Source organism: Nicotiana tomentosiformis, chromosome 5 (assembly GCF_000390325.3).
Source record: "Nicotiana tomentosiformis chromosome 5, ASM39032v3, whole genome shotgun sequence".
NCBI lineage: Eukaryota > Viridiplantae > Streptophyta > Magnoliopsida > Solanales > Solanaceae > Nicotiana > Nicotiana tomentosiformis.
In genome coordinates this window covers 36,231,395-36,259,355 of record NC_090816.1, presented here as the reverse complement: position 1 = coordinate 36,259,355, position 27,961 = coordinate 36,231,395, and the positions used below count along the sequence as shown (strand labels likewise).

General features: G+C 37.3%; 1 protein-coding gene and 2 long non-coding RNA genes across 7 annotated transcripts; 2 read left to right on the top strand and 1 right to left on the bottom strand.

Moving 5' to 3' along the window:
- The first annotated feature begins 12 nt into the window (after positions 1-12).
- Positions 13-14,219, top strand: LOC104103838 (GBF-interacting protein 1-like). 5 transcript variants are annotated; one of them, XR_687993.4, is made up of 12 exons: positions 13-434; positions 1,534-1,577; positions 2,330-2,432; positions 2,951-3,065; positions 3,228-3,652; positions 3,774-3,950; positions 4,893-5,283; positions 6,645-6,924; positions 7,326-7,487; positions 10,433-10,942; positions 12,340-12,521; positions 13,327-13,448. XR_687993.4 is itself a non-coding variant. In XM_033658102.2 (11 exons), exons 1-11 carry the CDS (start codon positions 248-250, stop codon positions 13,612-13,614), a joined length of 2,667 nt encoding a protein of 888 aa, XP_033513993.1. In that variant the 5' UTR covers positions 15-247; the 3' UTR covers positions 13,615-14,219. The 5 variants fall into 5 exon arrangements, 4 of the variants coding, with proteins under 4 accessions (XP_033513993.1, XP_009610069.1, XP_009610070.1 ...); XM_033658102.2 differs by lacking the exon at positions 12,340-12,521 and having other exon boundaries at positions 15-434; positions 3,777-3,950; positions 10,445-10,942; positions 13,327-14,219; XM_009611774.4 differs by lacking the exon at positions 12,340-12,521 and having other exon boundaries at positions 15-434; positions 3,777-3,950; positions 13,327-14,219.
- LOC138891495 (uncharacterized) lies at positions 14,051-14,298 on the bottom strand. Its single transcript, XR_011407759.1, has 2 exons — positions 14,174-14,298; positions 14,051-14,118 (listed from the first exon to the last, which is right to left on the bottom strand). It is a non-coding gene; the product is annotated as an uncharacterized lncRNA (long non-coding RNA).
- Positions 14,299-15,906: 1,608 nt separating this feature from the next.
- Positions 15,907-20,672, top strand: LOC104103837 (uncharacterized). The gene is made up of 3 exons (XR_687991.4): positions 15,907-16,464; positions 18,820-18,933; positions 20,229-20,672. It is a non-coding gene; the product is annotated as an uncharacterized lncRNA (long non-coding RNA).
- Positions 20,673-27,961: the final 7,289 nt, after the last annotated feature.

Below are 27,961 nucleotides of genomic sequence, written 5' to 3'. Positions count from 1 at the left end.
CAAAACCCTTCTCCCAAGTCTTCTCTTTCTTCCCCAAATACAATTACTCTCTTTTCCCTCTTTCTCTCCTCCCTCCCTCCCTCTCTCTTTCTCTCTCTCTCTTCTTCTCTCTCTAAACGTATAGAGATACAGTAATATATATATATATATATATATATATATATAGATAGATAGATATAGAAGAGGTATATATATACATAGAAAGAAAATTGTTTGTGGGGTAGGTGATTGGGGAGGGGTGGTGAAGATGAGTAGCAGCAACAGTAGTGGAGTTGTTGTTGGAGGGGTTAGGGTTTCAATTCCGAGCAGTGTTCGGAAAACGATTCAGAATATAAAAGAGATCACTGGGAATCATAGTGAGGATGAGATATATGCAATGCTCAAAGAATGCTCTATGGATCCCAATGAGACTGCCCAAAAACTCCTCTTTCAGGGTCAGATAAATATGTGCTTCTCTATACACACACATATTTTTAGCTATGTATATATGATGTTTGATCTTCCTTTTTTTTATTTTTTATGATTCCTTTTCTGTCTTGATTACTCTCTACAGTGAGTTTTGGTGACAGATTTTTATTCTATTTGTTCTCCTGAATATTGGCCTTTATTTTTGATGTCTTTCTTCTTTTATTTTCCTTATTTGCATGTGTCTTATACTGTATTGGGTTTCAATGGTGGACTTTATCAGGCTGTTAAAATTGTTTTGAGCATATATATGTGTGTGTAAAAACATGGTCTTTAAATTATTTTGGTACTATTCCCTCCCTTTTTTTTAAACAGAGATGGCTTCCCCCTCCCAAATGAATTTTTTTTATGCCGATTACGTTGAGAGAACCCTCTAGTTTCGGAGAATCCTTGATTTGTGTCAAAGACAAACTTTTTATAGCAGAAAGGGCCCAAAGAATTCATATAGTCGGCCCGAGCTACGTGTAAAATAAGGGAGAAAAAAGTAAGCCGGTTGGTGCTGATAACATTTTGAACTACATTTTTTGTTCAAAGATAACATTTTGCAGTTATATTTTGTTATAGAGAAGGTTTAGCCACACTTTGCATCCTCTATTTGGTGCACGGCGGAGTTGTCGATGAATTTTGTATTTTATAGTAACTAAGCAATTAAGAGGGTCAACTGTTCTTCTTTCTTGTTTTCTTTATTACATTTATGACGGTTAGATCCAACGCATTCTCTCATAGAAATCCGAACCTTCAAAATATAGGAGCGGAAAATTTCGCTTGCTCCATTATCTTGTCTTGCTGATTTTTTAATAATTTTAGTTACTTGCACTAGTAACCTATGGGTTTCAAGGTAACAAGTCTAATTGGAAATTTGCAAGCCTTCTCGTAAAAAAAATGCATAGATTGGTCTTGTTTTGTGTGTTCTGTATTTTGATGTTCTCTGCGACTAGTTCTTTTTAAAGCTACGCATACTGCCCCAGCTAGACTCTTGTTGTTGTTGTTGTTACTTTTCCTTTCCTAGCTATGGAAATATATAATTTGTTTTCTCTTTACTCATCTAATTTGAGGGGTTATTTACAGATACATTCCATGAAGTAAAAAGGAAACGCGATAGAAGAAGAGAGGTATGGTTAGTGACTATTTTTCATGCTTACAAACACTCTCCACAAAGACCCATTGGGCATAAAGTAATGCTGACCTGATTTGCCTGTAAATTTCTCATAAAAGTGGTTTAGAAGTTAATTTTCCCCCATTAATTTATTTATGTTTTCTGGGTGGGGGATTCATTAATTAAGGCCTCAGCTGATTCTAGGTGTCCGAAGAGGTTAACGTACATATCGACAAGTGATATATTAGCTGATGCAGATTCATGGATCAAAATTGAACCTAGGGTGGTGGAGCAATTATTGCCCGACACTAAAAAGAATGTAATGTACCATCTCAATTAAACCTCTTTGCTAAGATGATGCTGTTCTGCATGTGTGAATGCCTAAGCTATTACCCACTGTCATCTAAGTTGCAACTCAGCTGGCTGATTTGCGAAAAAATCATGTATTTTTATGGTGCAGAGGATGTCTACTTCGTATAACAAACCTGATTAATGCAATAAAATCCGGAATGTGCAAGTATGCATGAGCACCTTGGTTTGTATTAGTTCATTTTTTGCTCTTGTTGACCCCATGAATGTCAAATGAGTTTCTTTTCCTGTAGAATTCCATGGTATAGTTCAATTTTCATATCAGCACGATGCTTTAATTTCTTCACATGTTCTCTCTTAACGACCCAATAAATGTGAGTGTTAGGATGACATGCTTCCTTGTCCTTTTACATGCTGTTCCTGAATTGTTATACTCCAACTTGATTTGCGTTTGTGCAGAATTTGAACAAGGAGTCTGCTGAGCCAAAGTGGAAACCAGCTATGCAGGGGAGGGGAAACAAGGGGAGTCGGGGAAACTTCACTTCTCGCCATGTTTCGCTTGGTAAACATCCATTTTGTTGTATTTTCCTGTATTTGTGATCTCTTATGCTGCCTGTGATTTCATATTTGTCATTCTTGTGATAACATGATTTTTGCGTGATTTTTAAATTGCTGACCTACTTTCCTTTTTTATTTCGTTCACGCTTTGTGCAAAATGACAAAAGCATCTCTAAGAATCCAAATTAATACCAGTTTATGTTATTGTGATCTTGATGCTGCTTCTAATCAACAATCTCAGACAGTTTTACACAGTTTGCCTGATATATTTAAGCACATTATAAGTTGCCGCAAATTATAACTGATTCTCACTTTTAACTTTCGTAAGTAACACTGGTCAAAAGGTAACAAAGAGGACTGATATTCTGCCTTTTTGGCAGCGAGTAGGCTTTGAACAATTAACATAACTTACTGAGACCTGCTCCTTTACCTTGGGAGAGTTTTCACTATATCTTTCAGATTGAGTCTTATGAGCCCCTCTTTTCCTATCCACTCATAATTGGTGTGTATATGTTTGGTCAGATGCTGGTGGTCGAAGGAACTCTGCACCTGATAAGGAAAATGGAGGCAGTCAAGTTTCTGACAAGAGTGTCAAGCCATCTTCCGTACCAACTATTGAGACGAAGAATACTATAAGGTGTTATTGATGTTTTTGGATTTTACTCCGTCTGTGCATTACAGCATATGTGTGCTCCTTGAATTGCCACTGTTAAACCCCTTCAGATTACAAAATATGGTTTTTGTTTCCTACACATAGTTTGAATATTTCTGTGACCTAACTTTTTTGGCTCTTTTGCAGCTCATCAAGTTCCAGAGCCAATGGGCCTGGTGCTGTAGCTTTTGGGAGTAACAGTGTTGTACATGATGCCCATGCATCAGCAGGCAGAGGGATTAAGCAATCTGAAGCCACTGCAGGTGCTGGCTCTGTCAAGTCGGAGGAACCACTGCACTCTCCAAGTCATGATGTGATCAAAAGCCCTAGAGTGTCTGTAGGAACCAGGGATACACTTGGACAGAAGATGCCAAACTCCAGCAACTCTTCAACCTCCTTGTCTTCACCACCTTCGTCAGGAGCTTATTTTTCAGCATCAGATCCTGTTCTTTTGCCATCTCATGATTCACGACTCCCTGGTGCAGTAGGCACAATTAGAAGGGAAGTTGGTGGCCAGCGTGTGTCATCTGATCATGTCCCTACCAACTCGATCGGGAGCAAGGCAACCACTGGTAAGCCTGTGAAGATTTGTCTGAGAACTTGATTGTCATTGTTTGGGTTTTTAGGAAGACATACTTATTTCTCGTCCAGTTAATGAAGCTTATGTATTTGTTTCTGCCTATGCCTGTACAGCAGTTTCTGACTCTAGAAGTTCGACTGTGCAAGTAAAAATGTCAAGCAAATTCCAGGGGCCTGGAAAGAATCAGCTTCCAGATTCCTCACAATGTGCTTCATCGGCTCAGGGTGCTTCTTCTCTTAGTAGGCCTTCATCTAATTACAACAACCGTCCACTGGTTGGCCCACAAAAAGGTATAGTACTTTACAAGTTGACTACTCTACACATTAGTATATTGTCCCCCCCCCCCGAAAAACTCTTTTAATTGATATTGCTACTATAATTGTTAATAATGGTTCTTACCTGATGATTGAAGAACTCCATTTTTGCCCTCTAATTACGTGCTCAATGCTTTCTGTACCTTCTCCTTTTGTATTTTGTGAGAAGTTTGAACCTTTTCATATGGATTTTTTCTAGAGCTGAGAGTGATCTTTTTTTGCCAGTTGGTGTTTTTGTTGGTCCAACTTGAGAGATAAAAAGGTCATCTCCTATTCTCATTTGCAATTGCGATTTTCTTCTCAATTTCTCATTTATCTGCATTTTACGGTTTGTACCTTTACCTTTTTGTGTTTGGTAAGAAGTTTTGAACCTTTTCATATTGATTTTTCTAGTGCTGAGTGATTGGTTTTTTCCAGTTGGTGTTTTTGTTGGTCTAACTTGAGAGGTAAAAAGATCATCTCTTATTCTCATTTGCAATTGCGATTCTCTTCTCAATTTCTCATATATTTGCATTTTTGGTTTGTATCTCCTCCTTGTGTCTATAGTCCTACTTGGGGGTCTTAGTGTACCAGTAATCTTTAATTTTCCAAAACAGAATGGTGGTTGTTGCTAGTGAAGTCGTGTACCTGGTCCATGCTATGTCTGCTGGTTTACTGTACAGGTGTCATTTTTGTTTAAACTTATTCTTTGTATTTCTGGAATAAGGAAACCCAAAAATGTCATTCCCAGATGTTGACTACTCTTAGTCTCCGGTTGACTCAATAACTCCATTGTTTGCTGCTTTAGAGTGTTCTGATACTGTTGCTGTTTGTTAAATTTGATTTCAGTGGAATTGTAGCAATTAGGGTCTCTTACATGCATATTCATTCATACTGTCATGCTGAAGCTAAACACCTGTCTTCTTTATTTCACTGCAGCTGGTCCTGGTAAGGAATGGAAGCCAAAGCCTACACACAATAATATTGCTCAGGGTAAAGCTACATCTGCTAGTTCATCTGATCTTTCTACAGTTTCTGCTGAAGTCGATACACAACCGCAGCCTCCGTCTGTCAGTGTTGAATCAAAGGAAGGGACTTCGGAACTGCTGCAGAAGCTAGAAAAATCACATATTTCAGAGATTCAGCATGTTATTATCCCTAACCACCTTCATGTGCCTGAGGCTGAAAAACTTGGGTTCTGTTTTGGAAGTTTTGAAGCTAGCCTGGGTTTAGGTGTGAGCCCTTACAATGCTGCTGAGAATGAAAAGACTCCATCACTTTCTGGAACTTCTGAGGATATTGAAGAAACAGAAAATGAGCAATTTTCCAGGTCCGTCATCTCATGGTCTCTCTTCCCTCAATCCCTCTTCTCCCCTGTTTATGACTTGTGAAAGCTTTTGGTAGTTGCTCTTCTTTTAGCTTTAGGAGTCTAGGACTAGGATGAGTAGTATCAGTAATATTTCTCCTGTTAGAAGTATAGATGTTAGGAAAATCTGGAATGTCTTGTTTTTGCTGTTTTATATTACACGGCAATTAGAAGAGAAATGCATATAATTAGTTGGTGGATGCCAACGTTGTTAGAAGGGGCTTCTCCTGTTTGAGTTGTATATTATTACCTTACAAAAGATATTTTAAGCATTATAGGGGGTAAGGAGGGAATTGTTTGTTTTAAAGTCCAGTTTTGCAGTAATATTAAACAAGATATTCAAATATGTTTCAGTATATAATTCAAGTAATATATTTTTTCAATATTTTGGAGATTGAAAAATTTTAGTTACTGAAATTTAGTGATGCAATTTAGATTCAAGTGCTCATTATTCGGTCTTCAATTTTTGAGACAGCTGGCAGCTATGTGTTGTTTTGGCAATGGTTCAGAAAGCATTCCAAAAACTAAAACCAAGTGTTGTTTGGTTTGAGAAAAGTTGAAACCAACTTGATCTGGTTTTGGAAACCCAAAACTGATTAACAAATCTTTTTCTAAGCAAAATCTGACTTTGAAACCAATTCTTCCAAACTAACCGTAATCCAAACATAAAACTTTCACCCAGAATCATTTCCGGATTAGGTTCTTCTGGAACCAAAGGCAAGCCTTCTCCAAATTTCTTCTTCACTGACCTAGTTTTCTTCTTTTCTTAGAAGTTTGGACAACATTTGGAAAGGTTTTTTTTGAAATAATCTTTTAGAACAACCATATTGAAACTGAGACGTGTTTGGATATTTGTAGTTTCTTTGAGAAAAAGTTTGTGGAAGTGAGTGTGTTCTGCTTACAAGAAGAGCTTTCTTAATTATTTAGAAAAATATACTTTGAAATACACCCTCAAACCACAACTTCAAAAAACAGTTTTTGGACCTTTTTTAATCTTAAACAAACGCGAATTTCAAATATTTCTTTTCACAAGGTTTGAGAATTAATTTCATGGATAGAATCCTCTAATTCTAGCTTTTAGATAATTCTTCTTGAAGATTGAGACCTAAAATATCTTATTCAAAGCGTTTTTTCTTCTTTCATCTTTTAAGTGCCTCTCCTATTTCTATTATTTTCTGTTGCATATGATCTTGTTGCCATTAGCTGTGTATTTTAGATCTTGATGGAATGCTGTTATATCACACTTGACTCAGTTAGTTAGATATATACTTCCATTTCTAGCACGTTAAGATGTTAACATTTTTCATTCTTATGAGTGAATGCAGTGATCAAAATCCACCAACCACCGCAGATTTTTCTGACCAGTCTCCGCCTTCAAGTGGGCAGGAGAATTTATCTGCAAAGCCAGAAGATGTATCACCTTCTGTCCCTGAGTACAGTGAATCTAAGCAAGAGACTCTGCAAGGAGGCCATCAGTATTCAGCTGTTCGTACATCCCCCAACTATAGTTTTGGTTTTGTGCCACCAACATTAGGCAGTCAGCTTGCACCTTTTGAAAACTCTGAATTACAGTCTCATGATGTTTCTCGTCTTCCAAACTTTGTTGTAAGCCTTCATTCTCTGATGTTCTTTTTCTATGTACTGTCATTTTACTGGTTCTGAAGCTTCAATTTAGATCAAATTGGTATAGAAACTTGCAAGTACAGTAGGTAAAATATCCATAGTTAGATTAACACCTTGTCATGGACTCATAATATGTGTCATCAGTGTTGGTTTCACCTCATTTGTGAGTGGCAAGGTCCTCGAATCTCATGCTTTATTGAGTTAAGGTGGGGTCTAAATTAATGTTGAATGTAGGAAATATTTGACAGCAGTAAATAACGTTGTTCGGGATGATTTGACATATCCCGAAAAGTTTGAGACCATGTGGAATCAATATATTATCAATGCAAGAAAATTTAGTTCTCATACTCGAGAATTGTTAAAACAATTCATTTTTCCTCTAGGTTCAGCAACCAATTGACCCAACAAACTACTATGCCCAGTTCTACCGCTCCAGTGCTGATGGTGATGGCCGCATTTCACCTTTTCAATCAGCGGGAGTTTCTACCAAGTACAATGGCAATGTTTCAGTTGTGCCTCCACAAACTTCTCAACCTGCCCAAGAGGTATGAAAGTACTTTATCAGGTAGTATGTTCTATTTTTTATATTACTCTTATCCAGGAAAATATACGTGGAGGGGGGGGGGATACGTGGAGGGGGGGGGGGCAGAGTAATGCAATTGACAGCTTATTAAGGGTTTCATAGTGCATGGATGTAAAGTGAAATAATAATGATCCCAGAGACAGAAAGATGAATGTTTCTGTTTGGAATTGTATGATAGGCGGCTTCGCTACATTTGGTATTTAGCAATACCTTTGCGGAATATATGTGGGAGAAACTCAGTTACGCCTTTGGCTGAGTATTGGAATATGCTTGTCACCTCACTCCTACTCATATTCCCACTCCTCTGGTTTCTTGTCTTCTCTTCCCTTAAAGTTGGACTAGACGAGTTGGAATAAATTGGACTTTTCGTCTTAAAATCTATCATGATTTAACCATTTTTGAATTGTTTTTCCTCCTAAAGTTGGTACTCTAGACAGGACTATAGTTGCCATTATTGTACAGCTTGGATCAATGATAGCCAAATGTGATGATTACCAGAGTCTACAATGGAATGGTAAACTGTAGAAACTGTAGAAACTCTGTTACTTATCAAAAAAAAAAAAAAAAAAAACTCAGTGACCTAGTCACGCTGCTCATCATTGCTGTAGCATCTCTATGGTCCTTCTGCCAGGAAGTTCCAATCCCTTGTGCTCAGGTTATTCACTCTTGAAGCACACATAACTACAACCACCCACCTCTCGCTGCTTCCCTTACCCTTCTTCGCATCAACTGTTTTTCTGTCTATTGTATTCCCTTGTATAGTAATTAGTTCTTCCTCTCTGCTTTCTTGACTTATCCATTGTTTAATTTCCTTTACTAATGATGTGCTTAGCTTAGACGGAAAGTTCATTTTTCTGCTAAAAACCCAGTGAAAAGCTCTTATTGGTGCAAATCAGAATTATCATCATGGTTGCAGTTCTAGCAGGGTTCAGTTCAATGTCTCTCGTTGGTTGACTGTTTACATAAACTTATATGACTTGTATAGTTCAAGAAAATGTGATAAGACAGAGATATTTTTAGAGAATTATAAAATCCTTTTCACACTGTACATAATTTCCATAGTGTAGTGAACATTAATGAAATGTTTTGGAGTTGTATTCTTAGAAGCCTGAGTCATTTTAAGCAAATGCTTTCTAAGTTCTATAAGCTAAGTTGCTCCGACATGGCAGTTTAGGCGCCGCACGTGTTGACACGACACTAGTATAGGTGTGGGTATGGGATCTATATCGAATCTGGTCAAACAATTTTGGGTACTTTGACCACGTTGGATGGAAAAATTCGAGATGAAATACAATTTGATTCCTTAAATCAGAACCAAAACTAGGGTAAATTTGAAGCAAATAGTACCAAGTGTTTTGGATAGCGTGCGGCGACAAATAGCGACGAGGGCCCGCTTCACTGAGGCGAGAGGCGCGCAGCTAAGCGCTCGCCTTTTTGATGTGAAGTGACAATTTATACAAAAACATAAAATATTATATACATATAACTAAAAACTCAATAACAATAATATATTAATAAATATATCAATTCAAAAATTAAAGACTCAATAGATAGTCATAGTAGATTCATAAAATTATCAAGTCAATATGCGATTAATTCTACTCTATAAGACTATAAGTCTATAATTGAAAAAACAGAGCAAACAAAAAAAAGGGCTACTGCCTCTGCTCTGCCTCTGATCGAAAAACAGAACCCAAAAAAAAAAACAGAGCTCTGGTCGAAACAGAGCAAAGAAAGAAGAAGAAAAACAGAGCAAAGAAAGAAGAAAGAGCTGATCACTGAAGAAAGAAGAAGAAAAAGAAAAAAGAATTAGACAGCAATGGTGAAGTCGACTAGAGCGAAGAAAAAAAGAAAAAGACAGCTGAAATAGAAGAAGAAGAAGTAAGGAGAAGAAGAAGAAAAGAAAAAAAAATAACATACCTGAGTTAGTGTGCTGATGGCTGATGATGGAAGAAGAAGAAGAAGATGAAGTCTTAATTTTTCTGCTGAGAAATGGTCGCTGCCCGTCGCTGAAGGAGAAGAAGTGAAACCCAAACCCTAATTTTGTGTTTTAATCTAAATCGCTGCCTTTTCTTCCGTTTTTTTCAAATAGCGTCGCCTCGCAGTGCCTCTCGCTACACAGGCAGAGGCGCTCGCCTTTTCTGATTCTCAACGCAACAGATCAAAAAAGTGCAGCTGCCTCGCCTCGCGTCGCCGCACGCTATTAACGACGTAGCGCTCGCTATTTACAACACTGATAGTACCTTATCTAGGAAATCAATTTTTTACTTATCTACAACTTGAGAATAAAAAAGAAGTCCACACTTTACAAGCTATGCGTAAGTATTCTACAAAATTTCTCAAAATTTAGAGATTTTTTATATTTTTATTTTTTTGAATTATTTTTAGCCGGATCCCCTCACCCGTATCCGTACTAGGATCCGTATTTCCGAATCTTAGAATTTACATCTCGAAGGATCCGACCTCTAGATCCGCACCCGTGTCGGACACCGCATCCGTGTCCGAGCAACTTAGTCTATAAGTATTGAGATGCCTACTTTTGCTGTTTGAAATTGATGTTTTACTAATTTTCGATTCACTAGAAGGTTCATGCTAATGGTATGAGTTCTTCTTAGATGTTGCAGTGAGCCACCAAGTATATAGTAAATCTATTCAAGATAGCTTTTGACAATCTGCTGTAAAATCGTGTGCTTGGTGCTAGCAGTCCCTTCTGTATTTATGACGGAACAAACTTTATTTAAGTTCTGGTGATTTTTGTGCCATCATAACTCTCCACAGAAGTATAGCACATCTATTTGTTAATAATTTGCACAGAAAAATAGTTTATTTCTTGGGTCACCTGTTTGATGTTGAACTTGCTAACTTCAGGTAATCTCAACACTAACATACTTACTGATATGTATTTAGAATGATTTGCAGGGAGGAAACACTCTCGTTTTATCTTCAGCGGCTCCAACACCACTTGCAACTCAAGCTCCTGGGCTTATGCAAAGTTCAGCAGCTGTAACTCAGCAACCTCTCCCTGTATTTCGACAAGCTGCAGGGATGCATCTACCCCATTATCCTCCAAATTATATTCCATACGCTCACTACTTTTCACCATATTATGTTCCACCAACAGCCATCCATCAATTCTTAAGCAATGGTGCATTTCCCCAGCAACCTCAGGCTGGTGGCGTATATCCACCTCCACCATCCGCTGCTGCTGGCAGATACTCACTTTCACAATATAGGCCAGGAGCTAATATAGGAAACTCAACTCACAGTGGAGTGCCTGGCTCGTATGGGCCATATGGATCCTCCACAGCCAACTATAACCCTAGTTCAACTACAGCAGCTGGAAACCCTGCTTCTAATGATGATCTTTCTGCTGCTCAATTTAAGGAAAACAATGTCCACGTGAATGGGCAACAACAGGTTGATCTTGTGTTTAGTTTAAATCAATGTTAATATTATCTTTTTCACTATTGAAATATTTACTTGACATTATTCGCATCATCTTTAAAGTTCTCGAACGGTGAGCAAAAGAGATTGTGTAGTGATGAAAGATCAACCCCTGAGTTCAGCAGCAAGGGGGTGCTATCCCAAAAAGGATGGAGAAAGAGAAATGAGTAATAGGTCTATATTGATTTATCTCTAGTGAAAAGATATTTGCATCATTCTAACCTTGCCAAATAAAGTGAAAGAAAACCATGTAAAAATAATCATTACTTGAGAACTTGAAATGCTTTGAGCAGTATGATGATGGGCTGAAAACTGATTGGAGCTGAGAATTGATGAAACTAGTTCTGAATTTCTAATTGATAATTATATGATAATTAATCCGAATGCAATATGGTAATTGTTAATTTTCTTTTGGATAAGTATGGTAATTGTAAATTTTCATTTGTATATTGTCTAAAATGATACTCCCTTTGTTTCAATTTAGATGACACACTTTCCTTATTAGTCCGTTCCGGAAAGAATGACACATTTCTACAATTGGAAACAATTCAACTTTAAACTCTTTATTTTACCCATTTACCCTTAATGAGAAGCTTTTATAACCACACAACTGTCATGGTCCCATAAAGTTTTTACCCCTTGAGCTTTTAAGACCACAAGTTTCAAGTCTTTTTTTTCTTAAACTTCGTGCCGAGTCAAACTACCTCATCTAAATTGAAACGGAGGGAGTGCAATATATGCTGGAGAAACTTGGTGTTGCTGGATCTCAATATTGGGGTTTTTTGGGGGAGTGGAGGGACAGTAGCTGAGCCACATAGCTCCAAGGTGTGACAGTCTAACATCCCTTTGCCGAAAAAATACACCGTTTAGATAGGTAAAAATTAAGAATTTTTATGTAATATATATTATGCATTGAATCCCTTGACTTCTTCGTTTATTTATTTATTTTTAAATTTTGACTCCCCTTAGTGAAAAGTATGGCTTCGTTATTGGGCAGGGGACTTGTGTGTTAGTGAGGATGGACATTGTATTAAAGAAATCTTGAGGCTATTTCTGCTCTTTTAAAGCATTTCTAAAATATTCGAAAATCTCCTGCCCCTGCACTTTAACCAATGATTCTTTAAATTTTTTCGCTTACATTGGAGAGCCATATTGACACTTGGACTTTCTGTGAATATTTGTGTGTCTCAGGGGAAACTGCTATCATGGTGTTTATATTTATTGGAGTATGATCTTCACTTTTTTGAGTGGTCGTTAGTGTACGCTTAGTGTAGTCTTAGTGAAGAGCAAATTATGGAACATAATTTTAGGTGAAACAATTGATTTTTGTGTTTTGTATTTTGCTTTGCATATTGTATTATTTCTTGCAGTTGCACCCAAGGGTGTGCCTAGTGGTCAATGAAGTAGGAGGAGAACCGTGAGGTCTCTGGGTCCAAATCCCAGCGGAGACAAAAAACTCTGGGTGATTCCTTATCTGCGTAAGCATTGGTGGGCAGAGCTACCTAGTACCTGAACTGGTGTGAGGTAGTAGGTACCCGGTGGAATAGTCGAGGTGTGTGCCAGGTGACCGGATACCACCGTCGGAAAAAATAAATATATATGTACTTTCCTGCAGTTTCCGGAGTTTCTATATATGATGTTTGCGTGTGTATTCTTATAGTTTATGCATGTGTGTATATATATTTGCTTTAGATGGCAGTCCTCCTTTGTGGAGGTTCTAAGGGTTCCCTTGGAGTGTTGTGTAGACTTTGCCTTCAACATTTTAAATTTTTGTTTGCTTTCTTCAAGGTTGCAAAACAGATGTTGTGTTACATGGCAGTCCTTTTGAGGAAGTTTCCACGATTCCTTTGTTCTTGTGCGGGTGTCGAGTAACATTGTTTGTCAGTCACACCTTTGCTCTTGATTGAATCAACCTGCTGGTTGTGGGGACTTGTACATTGGGAAATTGAACTGGCATGTTTCTACAGTCTGTCTGGAAAGGCTTCTCCTTTGAAACTGAGATATTTGCTTTCATTTCGAAATCTAATTTATGAATGAGCTTTTGCTATGATTTATCCTTCTGACTTATGTGGTAAATAATTTTGTATACTGGTTGCTTTGAGTTTTGGAGTAGTGACAAAGACAAGTATCAAATCTTTTGTTGTTTGAGATAATTTAACGTGTAACCTTGATTCTATGCCCACCTCTTAATTCTTATAAAGGTTTCCAAGTTTAAAGTTGATTGTTCTGAAATAGCATCGTTATGTAGGGCCTGAGCCCATTGATTCTGACCTTCTCTCTCTTGGCTGTGTTTATCGTCTCTTATGTTTTTACTTTATTAATGTGTTCTATAGAAATGAACAATTTTGTTTTTGCAGAGTGAGGGCTCAGGTGTGTGGATTACTCCAGGCCGAGATTTATCCAGCTTGCAAGCAAGTTCTTTTTATAACCTACCCCAGGGTCAAGTGGCTTTTACTCCCGCACAACCTGGCCACGGAAACCTTGCTGGTCTTTATCATCCAGCACAACCGGTGACTGCACAGACTGTTCATCCACTTATGCAACAGTCGCAGACGATGGCTGGTCCAGTTGATATGGTAGGACCAACAGCCACTGTCTATCAGCAGCCTCAACATTCACAAATTAACTGGCCGAGTAGCTACTAAGGAGCTGTTCCTGTCATTTGTAAACCACAAAGAAAAGAAGAAATGAAATTATTGATTGGAATTCACAAGTTTGGAGATGGAGGCAGCATCTAGCAAATGCCAAAAAGACAATCACTGTTCAGGTTGACTGTAAATCTATGAGAGAATGCCCCTCCTAGGGAAAAAAAACAATGAGGTATCACTTTTCTTGCTTGGGATTGAGGATGCAAAGGGTATATCCTCCTGTAACGAATAGTGACAGTCTTTTAGTTTTGAGGCTGGCAGGCATAAGCAAATCGATTTTCCATTACATTTTGGTAGCCCTTCGATAGTTTTCAGTATTAACTCTTTTCTTTTCAGTCATTTTTTCGAGTTTCTTTCCTATATATCCTTCTTTGGTAGGTTTGGGGCTCCTTAAAGCAATGTGGTTTTTAGGGGATTTTCATACATTTTCTTCCCTTTTTTGGCTCCAATCTTCTTTATCTGTAAAGTTAGTTTTGACATTAGAAAACAGACGTAGTTAGACTGTTGTAATTGATGCTTGGCACAAGCAAAGATCCTGCATTCTTTCAGTTTTGACTGTTGTAATTGGTGCTTGGCACAAGCAAAGATCCTGCATTCTTTCAGTTTTGCTGGATTACTTAACAGTGGTGAGCATGGTGGGGTAAATTGGTATGATACAGCTTTTAAAGCTGTTGGTACATTGGAAATTTTAAAATCTTGCCGATGCCCGAGTTAATGTGATTTTGTATTTTTTCTTAGGTTTGTCTTTTCGATTATTCAGTACAGAAATGTACATTATCAAGAAGTGAAGGGGTACAGAATGTGTTTATTTTAAAAGAATCTGCTGGATTAGCTAAGATGCTGGATATCATAACAGCACATGAAAAACTGTGGTTTTCTTTGATATCTTGGATTCATATTGGCAATATCAAAATATTATTGCTATTTCAGTGAGACATACAGACAAACATGAGTCCAAGCTCTTTGAATTTTGGAAGCTCAGAAACTCACTATTAGGACCAACTACTTTCCATGTTTTAATGGCTTGGCCCAAGTGTTGCAATTCAACCTTTCCTCAAAAAGCTTCTAATTGTTGAAGCTTTGTTTTCCCTTCATAATCTTCAAGTAGCCTTTGCTAAGATGATAGTTTCTGGATAGAATGACAGCTCCAGTCTCCTCCCTTAATTTAACAAAATATTGTGAACATGGAGTCAAATCTCATTAGGTTCTCTGGGGGTTAATCCCAGGACTCTGAATGACAGCTATGGTCCTGAATCCTAATGAATGAAGCTATGTTTCCACTTGTGTCATCTCATAATATTTTATTAAAACAGATTTATGGTACTTTGGAAAGTACTAAACAACATCCCTTATTTATGTAATTAAATTTTGAACTAATCCTGAACATGTTTTGTGTTAAAGTGTTACAGTACTAGCCAGAGATCAGTGATATCCCAGTCAAGCAGTTTCTGTTCTTTTAACCAAGGTGAGAGAGAGATTGAGATATGTTCAGGTGCGTATGATATAATTTAGAAGTGGGTTGAATGAGCAAAGTATCAAAGAAAAGTCAACATTGAAGTTTAATAAGGAGTTTTGGAAACTTGAGCAAGTGCAAAAATAGAACCAGGAAGAGAGAACAGGAGCGTATAGGCCGCGCTCCTCTGGACTATATATATTTTTGGGGGAATTATGGGTTTTGGCTAGTTGGTTAGAACACTAAGTATATTCCACTCATTTATTACAATTATTAACCCCTAAATACATTGAAACCAATATTGATGTAAGGGTATTAATACAATTCTCCTCCAATTATATTGATGTAAGGGTATTAAAGGTGTTTAAGAGTTAGAAACATCATTTAACTCACAGATCGAATAAACCATAGAATCTTGAGTTCTGAAATTGTTGGGTTTGTTGATGAAGAAGATGATTAGTGATATGACATGATTATTGAGTTATGTATTACTTTAATGGCTTCAGTGCTTGGGTAAATGCTAAGAATATGTAATAGACTAGAATTTATTGAAAGTAGAGAAAATTAAGAAGATAACAATTGAGAAACAAGCTTTTATTATTCGAGTATCAATGGAAATGAGTTACAATTGATCCACCAAGCTAACTTTACAGTTGATGCCTGAAAAAAGAAGAAAAAGAAGACGATTAGGAGAAAGAGAGAGGGGAGGAAAGAGAAAAGGTACTTGTAACAGAATTTACCGGTAATTGCCTGCTTCTCCAGCCACTCATTCATATATATATATATATATATATATATATATATATATATATATATATATATATATATATATATATTACATGCTGAACATCCTTTGCTAGAACTGAGCCTTTGAAATTATGCCCAACTTATTAATACACTCTACCTACTCGGTGTAATAACCCGTCTATCAATCCAATTTATCAGGCCCAAGCACTCATACTAAAGTGAGTGTCTAGATGATTCAACTAATTTTCCTAATTTGTAACCTAGAGATCTCCGAACATAACAATCCCATCCCTTTCGAGAAAGACCTTGTCCTCAAGGTTGATGTTGTGCAATAAACTCAAGGGATCGACTCTTGATGTAACCCCAGTCCTTCTAAGAAGGTTCCTTTTCATTCAGATTAGCCCACTGAACCAACAATTTCACTCCCACACCATTAGTGATTTTGACCATTTTGCGCCGAAGAATGGCTACAAGTTAAATCAAAACTCGACCATCTGCATCACAGGGGGGAGGTTGTCGCTCCAGAACTATGGTTGGGCCAACTCAGGGTTTCAGTCTTGAGACATGAAAAACAGGACGAAGTTGCGACCCAGGTGGAAGCTCCAATCAGTAAGCTGCTGACCCGATTTTCTATTCAATCTTATAAGGTACATAGTACTTGGTGCAAAGCTTCACATTTTTGCGCACATCAATAGAATACTGTAGGTAGGGTTGTAACTTTAGGTAGACTTTATCCCCGACTTCTAATATCCTTTTTGACCGAAGTCTGTCTGCGTAGAATTACATGTGATCTTGTGCTCTACTTAGATTTTCTTTTTGAGTTTGTAGCATGTGCTGGAGTTGAGCCAAACTCAACCCTGCTAGTGATTGACCGACATTAGGCGAGGATCATGTTGGTAGTTAGGGTGAGGAATACCCATACAAGGCTTGAAATGGAGTTGTCTGTAATGCACTATGAAAATTTGTATAATACCATCACTCTGCCAAATGGGGCCATTTGGACCATAGCTTAGGATTATCAAACACCATTGCTCACAGATAGGTTTTTATACACCTGTTAAGTTATTCTGTCCGCCTATTTGATTGTGGATGGTAGGCTATACTCATATTCAGTTTGGTCCCTATAGTTTTGAAGAGGTGTTGCCACAAATGGCTAGTGAAAATAGGATCCATATCTGATACTATTGATCTGGTCTCTGGGCAATCCATGTAATATGTAGATCTCATTGAGAAATAGATCAGCCATTGAAAATGGGTGTTTGAGAGCCAAAAGATGATCATACTTAGTGAGCCTACCAACTACCTCTAGCATGGCATTTTTGTTCCCAACTTTGGGCAGTCCCTCCACAAAGTCCATGGAGATGTCTTGCCAGGCTTGATCTAGAATTGGGAGAGGTTGAAGCAATCCTGGGGTGTGAATATTCTCTGTCTTCACTTTTTGAAAGACATCACACTCATCCACTCATTTACAAACATTCCTTTAATGTTAGGACAATAGAAGAGAAGTTGTAATATTTTATAGATACACTGATGGCCTTGATGTCCACCAATGGTAGAATAGTGCGTAGTCTGCAATAATATTTTCCTGAGATCAGTGTCCCTTCCCACATAGATCTTCTGCTTATACCTTATGACTCCCTGATGCAATGAATAATCAACCTTATTGCTAGGAGCAACTGTTAACTCACCAGTAGTTGTAAGGCTATTGGATCATCCTCATAACTGATGTTAATTTCCTGCAGTCAAGTGTCCTGTATAGTATATATAGCCAATAATGTAGAATCTTCGTCCTGCCTTCTTGAAAGTGTATCTGCCACCTTATTCTCACTCCCTTTCTTGTACTGAACCTCATAGTCCAGTCCCACCAATTTTGTCAGTTCCTTCTGTTATAAGGTTGTAGTTACCTTCTACTCTAGTAGATACTTTAGGCTTTGATGATCTGTCTAAACAATGAAATGTTCCCCTCGCAAGTAATGTCTCCATGTCAACAGTAATATCTACTTATTACTTCTCATAAGTAGATAAGCCTCTATGCTTTGGTGCCAAGGCCTTGCTGAAAAAATCTATAGGTCTTCCTCCTTGCATTAGTACAGCCCCCGTCCCGGTAGCATATGCATTAGTTTCTACCACAAAGGACTTTGAAATCAACCAAGCCTATCACTAGTACTGTTGACATTGCTGTCTTTAACTGCTGAAAGGCAGCTTCTGCCTCATCAGTCCATTGGAAGGAGTTCTTCTTCAGCAAGTTAGTTAGTAGCATGCTGATGATTCCAAAGAATTTAACAAACCTTCTATAGTAGCTAGTCAAACCAAGGACCCCCCTTAGAGCCTTAACAGACTTGGGTACATGCCAGTTCATCATTTCTTCAACTTTGGCAGGGTCAGTGAAAACTCCTTTTCCTAAAATGATATGCCCCAAATATTCCATCCTATCATGTCCAAAAGTACATTTGGACAGCTTTGCATAAAGATGTACCTTCTAAACTTTCTTGAGATGTAACACATGATTCTCCATAGAAGAGCTATAGACTAGTATGTCATCAAAGAATACCAATACAAACTTCCTCAAGAAGGGCTTGAACACATGGTTCATGAGACTTTGAAAGGTAGGAGGGGCATTGGTCAAGCCAAAAGGCATGACCCTAAACTAATAGTACCCTAGATGTGTTCTAAATGCAGTTTTAAAGATGTCACCCTCCTTCATCCTTATTTGATGATAACCAGCTCTTATATTAATTTTTCAATAAATGCAAGAACCATTTAGCTAATCCATCAGGTCATCCACCAAGGGAATTGAAAACTTATCTTTAATTGCCATCTTATTTAGCTCTCTATAGTCAATGTAAAACCTCCAACTCCCATCTTGTTTCTTGACTAATAACACAAGGGAAGAGAATGGGAATGATAGGGTTGAATAGTACTATTGCTAAGCATTTCATTAACTTATTTCTCTATCTCATTTTTTTGAATGTAATTATACCTGTATGATCTGATACTGACAGGTGCTGCCTCAGGTTTAAGTGGAATGTGATGGTCATGATTCCTCCTTGGTGGCAAGCATTTTGGCTCAACAAACACTCCCCAAAACTCATTAATTACATCCTGGATCATATCAGGTATGCCTTTATGTTCTTCTGTGATTTTGATGGTGATTGTGAACAGATGTGCCCATAATACTTGCTCTTTCTTGAGCAGATGTGTTTTACACCAGTAGTTGTCATACTTTGTAACTTACCTTCCTCATAGTAGCCTTTCAAATCCACCCCTTTTCCTTTCACACTCACCTGCAATCTATAACCAATAAAATTAAACAAGACTAGATTGTGTTTCCTCATCCAGTGTACTCCAAGGACTATATCACACCCCCTATATCCAATAATCTCAGTTTATGCTCAAAATAAATCCCTTGAATCTTCCATTTGAGCTGAGGGCAAGATTGGTAACTCATCCGGTGTCCTCCATTAGTAGCAGCCACCCGCATAGGCACATCCTCTTGGATTGCACACCACAGTTGTTTGGCAGTACTACTAGCTATGAATCTATGAGTAATGCCAATGTCTGCTAAAACTATTAACACGTGTTTCCCATATACTCCTTTCAGTTTGATTGTTGTAGAGGTCATAGTTACTGATAGTTCATTGAGGTTGATTGCCTCATCAATAACTATTTCTGAGTTTTCATCAGGGAAAAATTCATTCTCCTGATTAGGTCCTATTTCCAACTATTCATGATTAGTAGTACCAGATAAGGCATTCAGTAGTTTACTCTTACAAACATGCCCAGGGAAATACTTTTCACCACACTTGTAGCACTCTCTCCTGGTCTTTCTGGCCTCAAACAGTTTGGTCCCTGAGATTGATGCATGATGACTTCCCTCCTTCTGCACATAACCTAGAGGGTTTATTTCTTGTAGTACTAGCAAAAGGGTACTAAATTGAGTTGATTGTCTTCCTCCATAAACTCTATTCTTCCTGCTCATGGACTCCAATAATTCCTCCTTGTGTCTAACCTTCTCCACAGCATGACTTAGGGATAAGGATCAAGCTCTTGACTGTGTGTCTAATCTCTTCCTTAAGTCCTTCAATGCAGAACTCCAAGAAAAATTCTTCAGGTATAGTGGGATGTTTAATCAACACCCATGCCTTCAAGTCCTTAAATATCTCTAAATACCCATTCATTTTGTTCCACCCTTTTAAAATTTTCCCAACAAATTGAGGTTGTTATTATCAGCATCATTGAATCTTTTATAAATTTCTTCTATGAAATCATTCCATTTAACAGTGCCTCTACTCAGTTGGTAAGAGAAATACCAAGCTTCTGCCCTCCCATTTAGATGTAGCACGCCATTTTTTAATTTGTGTTATGAATAAGTTATGTGATTGTAATGAAAATACCTCTCACATTTCTGCAGCCAAGATCTGGGATCTCAATCCTCAAAATAAGGGCAATCGATATTAGAGGTAGAGTTGTTCAATGGAATCTGCCAGTTGAAGTTTCATGGGTCTCCATCATCCTTCCTACCAGACCCTTCAATCGTGTGAGAACTTGTTGGAGTACTCCCTAAGATTACATCCGTGCTCGCGAAGAATTTATCCATCATCAAATCAAATTTATGATTTAATTCATACATTTTAGAGTCATTCGACTCCAATTTTTTGTTGGTCTCTGCCATGTAATTGCGCAATTGACTTTTCAATTTTTTGACACTATCCTCTGTAACTTTTGCTCAAGTTTTTGGTACTGTCATGGTGCCAGGAAGATGCTCTGATACCAACTTGTAATAGACTAAAATTTATTGAAAGAACTAAAGAAAAATAAGAAGATAAAAATGGAGAAACAAGCTTTTATTATTCAACTATCAATGAAAATGAGTTACAACTGATCCACCAAGCTAACGTTACAGATGATACTTGAAAGAAGAAGAAGAAGACGATTATGAGAGAGAAAGAGGGGAGGAAAGAGAAAAGGTAGTTAGGGAGCTATAACAGAATGTACCGGTAATTGTCTGGATCTTCAGCTCCTTATCGTATATTTATTACACCTCAATTGAATATTACAGACTGGGCCCCTTTTGCTAGAACTGGGCCTTAGAAATTAGGCCCAACTTATTAATACACTCTACCTACTCGATGTAATAACCCGTCTATCAACCCAATTTATCAGGCTCAAGCACTCATACTAAAGTGAGTGTCTAGAGGGTTCAACTAACTTTCCTAATTTGTAACCTAGAGATCTCCAAACATAACATAATCGAATATACTAGATTTATTTTACATAATTTTGAAGGAATAAAGTTTGGGTGGCTTGTCTCCAATGCTAAGCCCTAAATAGGTCATGTGGATTTTTATGAACAAGCGTTGATCAAAATTGACCGTATTAATGTAGATTGATTGTTACTGGCTGAAAGTATTTGAAAGGTTAAACTAGCAAGGTAAGTTGGACGCATACACGTTTACTAAAAATGCATGAATTGATGTTTATGAAGATTGTTTTAAATGTGAGTAAGGTTCGTATGAACAAGCAACCTATACTTTCCATTCCATATATATATTCTAGATTGAATAATGTTATCTTTTATGTTATATTCAAGTATGTGATTCCTGCGGCTAAGATTATACCAAAAAGTGAATGAGATGTTCTTGAATGCATAAAACTACGGTGAAAGTGTCCATGATAAAGATTCATGTTTGTATGTTTTACTTGATTTCAAATGTATGATTTGCTTTCAAGTTAAAGTGTTAAAGTTAATATGTTTTATGAGTTGGCTCACAAAGAGTTTATTCTTAGAACAATGAACTTTTGTGAAATGCTTTATGATATATCGTTATTATTGCAAGTATCCTTAAGTTTTGGAGACTTCCTCAAACCTTATTGGGAGGATTAAATGATATTTAGGAGGTACAATTTTATAAAAATTATACTCAACCTTTTATTTTATGTTTCAGATACTGTTATATACGTGCTACGTATCTCCTCCACCTATTGATTTATTTTGATAAGCCTCACTCTTACTTCTATGGCTGTAAGTAATAGACATCATCCTTTTAGATGAGTCGGAGATTTATATCTGGTGCCATCGTTCCTTTTACGGAAAAGGGTTAAAAATGTCCCTAAACTATTGGAAAAGGTTTAAAAATACTCTTTATCCACCTATTGGGCTAAAAATACCCCTTTATTCACCTTTTTTGGTTCACTTATGCCCTTTGACCATTAGACCAATGCGAAAAAATAATAATTATTTAAATTACACGTGACAACTTCTTATTGGCCAAAATTAAAACATAACTCATTAGAAAGACCCACCCATATCTACCATTTTTTCGTACTAACCCGCTTCAAACACTAACCCGACCCGATCAAAAAGTTCAACTAAAAAAAAGAGAGGCCCCACTTCTATCAAACTCCATGGAACAAAAGCTCCATAGAAGTTGCAGCGAACATATAGACGCAAATTTACTACGTGATTTTCTTTTTCTTGTTATGGCATCCAGTTCAATTTGCACGATAGACACAAATTGCATTATATTCAAGAGGAGTTTAATTTAATCATTTTCACATAGCGGAAAGATCTCAAAGTGATTGTTTGGAGGATATCATAAACCGTTGGACTACCCCTTGTTTTCCGTCCCACATTATTGTCAAGAAAATCATTGGCTCATTCATGCTAGGCTTTTCTTGTTTGTTTAATTTGTTTATGAACCTTTATTTGATGATAATGAACACATGTAAATCCATGGGTTAGATAGAAGTGAGGCGTCTTTTTTGTATTTGAACTTTTTATTCGGGTTAAGTTAGTGTTTGGGGCGGGTTAGTCCGAAAAACGGGTAGATATGAGTGGGTCTTTCTAATAGGTTAGATGTTTTAATTTCGATCAATAAAAAGTTATCACGTGAAATTTAAATAATTATTTTTTAAATTCAGCATTGACCTAAAGATCAAAGGGCATAAGTGAACCAAAAAAGTGGATGGAGGAGTATTTTTAACCCAATAGGTAGATGAAGAGTATTTTAAAACCTTTTTCAATAGTTCAGGGGTATTTTTGACCGTTATCCGTTCCTTTTATGTTCATACAAGTATTAGGAACACTGTGTGAAGTCTAGCTATTTATATCATAACTCTGTTTGGTCTCTCCTATTATGATAACGATGTCATTCCTATAGGCCCTTATATATTTTGGCCAAGGCCTAGATTATCCTTTTGAAATAATGATGAGACTATTTATGCCAAATATTTATGATGAAATTTTCAGAATGTTTAAATTATGTTTTATGTACGTGAAGGATTTTATTAAATAGATTGACAAGTTTATGTGATTTATTCTGTGTAAGTTAAGGACATCCCAATTATGTCCTCTTTTTTTACACGTAAACGAAACAAATTAAGGCACCGTCATATTATATTATTAAGTCCAATAAAAGTTGAGGGGTAAAATAATAATGATCTTAGATTGAGGAATGCGGACGTGGATCCAGGATTTTAAGAGGTTGGATGAACTACTATGAAGAGGTGGATCTAAAATTTATATTTGATCGGTTTAACTTTAGGCTCTTACCATGAATCCATAATACTTTTCAAAAAATAGATTTGAAATTATTTTTTTTTTAAATTTTAGTGATTTTCACATATATATTTATAATCCGTATTGAAAACAAGACCGTCCGGAGTGGATTTGAGCCGTCAATTTCACTTGTAGAGGTTCACCCAATAATTATTGTACCATGAGTGTCTTTGAACTTAGGTGCACATATTTATATTTAAGTAATTTAAAAAAGATATAATAATGTTATACATAGTTTAGAAAAAATAGTATAGATTCACGTGAACCCACGTCCAATAACCTAGATACGCCCCCCCGGAGGAATGCCATTAACCTCAGTTAATAGGCGATGATCATAAATCTCATCATAACTTGGCAGGTTAAATTTGTTTTGCTTTAGTCGTTTCGTAAATAATTCTTAAAAGGTAGTGTTTGGATTAATTTATGAGAAATACTAATTGAAAATGTAAATTCTTACATTACGAAACGGTAATCTGTTTTTCGATAAGAAAATGTCAATTTGTTTTTTGAAATTTTTTAGAACAATTATAAATCAAAATGCTCTGAGAAAAAAGAGTCAATTCCGAGGAGAAAGGAATTGGTTTATTCATTATTGGCAACCCAAAAGTCCTCCCCTCTTCTTTTCCTACTTTTTTCCGTTATCCATTTGAAAACACATCAATTTTCCAATGTTACGTTAACAGGTAAAGTAAATAATAATTTTTCTGCGGTCTAGTTTTCGGATTTTTAAATATCTGTAGCTCCCCTTCTGGAACCGTTACATTATAAACTAGAGCTCAGATTACTGTACTAGAACCCAAAAAAAGAAAAGAAAAAATTGACTCATCAAATGAGGAAACACATCTGTAAGAATATTGTGATTTTCATACTAATTTATGGCAAAGCTATTTGGAACCCCCTATGGCAAAGCTTTTGTTCTGTTTTCGGACAACCCTACCAATACTTACGGGCTAAAAATGAAGCTGGAAATTACACGTCTTATTTCTCCATCTCGGATGATGTAATGAATAGTTTAGCTTGATGCACCATCCTCTTACTATTGAGTATCCGCATCCAATTAGAAACTTCAAAAGAAAAAATTAGGATACAGAAAGTTTGGTATTCTCATCCCTCAGGAACTCTGTTAGTTGTGGTCTATCACATCTTGTTTTGTTGATAATGATGATGTCCAGGTCACTCCGACTATTTCACCAAACGTTTGCTACCTCTCACCTAACACAAGTATCGAGTGACTCTGGCTACCGATGCTTAGCAGACGGGAATGGTTTACTGATCAATGGTTGCTAGTCCTTTACATAATCATCTATCAACCTTAGATGGGTCTGTGAGAAGTTGCAACAGGCATCGTTGGGTACAAGAGATCTATGCCGGAGATGGGGGAGAAAGATCCAAGCCTACACTTATAGGGTTTATCAGACGTTCAACAATTACGACCGTTTTGTAAGGATTGAGGCATGGTTGGGGGATAGAAAATCATGGGTGATAATACCAGAAGATGGGTACAACACAGGGTGGAGGGACATAGCGGGGAAGATTCTGAATTTTCTGGGTAGACGTCGCATCATTCTCCGTCGTACTGCTCCAGAAACGCCGTACATTGAAGCTGCAAGCAAACAAGAATGGTCGGAACAGGGAATGAAGTAATGAACGCAACGACAGTGGTGGACAACATGGTTAAAATCAAATCAGATGCAACAAATAGTGCCCTGGAGTATTTATCTAGCAGTTTGATTGGTACACTCAACGACCCATTTAGTCCATCGCCATCATCAGAGGTGCTGCGAAGCTGGTTTGTTAAGAGATGGCAAGTCACGGCGGGTATAAGTGTAACAGCCTTAGCACATAACCAATTCTTATTCCGACTTCCGTCGCAATAGGAGGCTATGAGAGTGAAAAGGGGAGTGGTTCTGGAACGGAAGAAAACTTTTACTATAGTGGTGGTCACCAGTGTCTAGTTCAAATATGGAAAATTCAAATTCAGAGCATAAATGGATTAGAGCATTTGGCATCCCATTACATGCCTCATCAGAAAGTACCCTTCACTCAATTGGAGACGTATGTGGAGGCTGTTGCGGAAGCCAAATGTATATAGTGTGAATGAGTCACAATTACTATACCAAAAATTATGACAACCACTAAATAATAAACAAGACAATAAGACAACAATAAAAGAACACCAGAATTTATGAGGTTCGGCCAATTTTGCCTACTTCCTCGGACACAATCAATATTTTATTCCACTCCAAAATTACAAGTGAAATAATACTAAAGAGAGAAGATACAAATGCCTTAAGAAGATAAAAGGCAAATGAGAGGTGTCTTTAAATCCTAAACATTAGGCCTCCTTTTATAGGGTGAAATTCCCATTCAATATTGTCATCCACCGATGTGAGACTTTTGACAATTTCAACAAATCTCCACCTTGGCAAAATTTCACATCTTCAATTTTCTCTTAATAATAAATTTTGGTTGTGTCTTCATCTTCAATCTTTAGTGTTCAACAATGTTGATCAAATCCAAACAATGTTGAAACTTGATCGCAGTCACCACTTTTATCAGCATATCAGCAGGGTTCTCCGTAATATGAATTTTCTTCACCGTGACTCCACCTTCTTCTATGATTTCTTGTACGAAATGATACCGAACATCAATGTGCTTCGTCCTTGCATGATAAACTTGGTTCTTCGCTAATTGAATAGCACTTTGACTATCACAAAAAATTGTAATATTTTTTTGTTCAATACCAAGATCCTTTAGCAACCCCTGAAGCCAAATTGCCTCCTTCACAGCCTCTGTAATAGCCATGTACTCTGCCTCTGTTATAGACAAAGCAACTGTTGACTGCAAAGTAGACTTCCAACTAACTGGTGCCTTTGCAAAAGTAAACACATAACCAGTAGTTGACCTTCGTTTGTCCAGATCACCCGTAAAATCTGAGTAACAATATCCAACTACAGACCGATTGCCTTCCTACTCAAAAACTAACCCAACATCTACAGTACTATGAATATACCGTATAATCCATTTCACAGCTTGCCAATGCTCCTTTCCTGGATTATGCATATATCTGCTAATAACTCCAACGACTTGTGAAATGTCAGGTCTCGTACAAACCATTGCATACATCAAGCTACCAACAGCATTTGCGTATGGTACCCCTTGACATATACTCCTGTTCAGTTTCATCCTTTGGCGACATAGTAGTACTTAGCTTAAAATGGGGAGCAAGTGGTGTACTAATTGGCTTAGTCTTCTTATCTATGCCAAAACGATGTAGTACTCTCTTCAAATATTCTTTCTGAGATAAACAAAGTTTCTTTGAATGCCTATCTCTTATTATCTCCATGCCAAGAATTTTCTTTGCCTTACCCAGATCCTTCATCTCGAACTCCTCCTTCAGTTGAATCTTCAACTTATCAATTTCTTCCGAATTCTTGGAAGTTATCAACATATCATCAACATATAGGAGAAGATATACAAAGTAACCATCATTAAGTTTGCGCAAATACACACAATGGTCGTATTTGCTTCTCTTGTACCCTTGCCGCAACATAAACTTGTCAAATCGCTTGTACCGTTGTCTAGAAGATTGTTTCAATCCGTACAACGATTTTTCAAGTTTGCATACTATATTTTCTTTTCCAGCAACTTTGAATCCTTCTGGCTGAGTCATGTAGATTTCCTCCTCCATGTTTCCGATCTAAAAACAGTTTTTACATCCATCTGAACTAGTTCCATATCCAACTGTGCTACCAAAGCCAACATAATTCTAATGGAGGAATGTTTTACAACTGGAGAAAATACTTCATTGTAATCAATTCCCTCCTTTTGAGCATATCCTTTAGCCACCAATCTTGCTTTGTAGCGAACATCTTCTTGGTTAGGAAATCCTTCTTTCTTTGCAAATACCCATTTGCACCCAATTGCTTTCTTTCCCTTCGGGAGATTGGCCAATTTCCATGTATGATTCTGATGAAGGGACTGCATTTCTTCATTCATGGCAATCCTCCACTTATCTTCTTCTGAACTTTGGATTGCGTCTTTATAAGTGGTAGGAACACCATCAGCTACAATTGAGGTTGCACAAGCAACCGTCTCTATAAGACGAACAGGTTTCGTTATTGTCCTTTTTGGCCTGCTGGTTGCTATTGATTCAAGTTGTTGTCGAGGTTCCTGAGTTGGAATCTCCCTTTCTACTGGCTCTTCTTCCAGAGGGTAATCTTCATTTGTTTCCTCCTCTACTTCTTGCATAGGAAAAATAAATTTTCCCTCAAACTCCACCTGCTTTGATGCACCACCAGTTTATTTGACATCTTCAATTGTCACCTTATCTATTATGGCAGATTCATCAAAGGTAACATCTCTGCTGAATATAATATTCCTTGTCTCTGGACACCATAAGCGGTATCCTTTGACTCTAGAAGTAATCCCCATAAATATAGCCTTCTTTGCTCTCGGATCCAATTTTGACTCTTTCACATGATAGTATGCAATTGAGCCAAACACGTGCAAAGAGTCATAATCTACAACAGGTTTTCCATACCATTTTTCAAATGGTGTCTTGCCATCAATAGCAGCAGATGGTA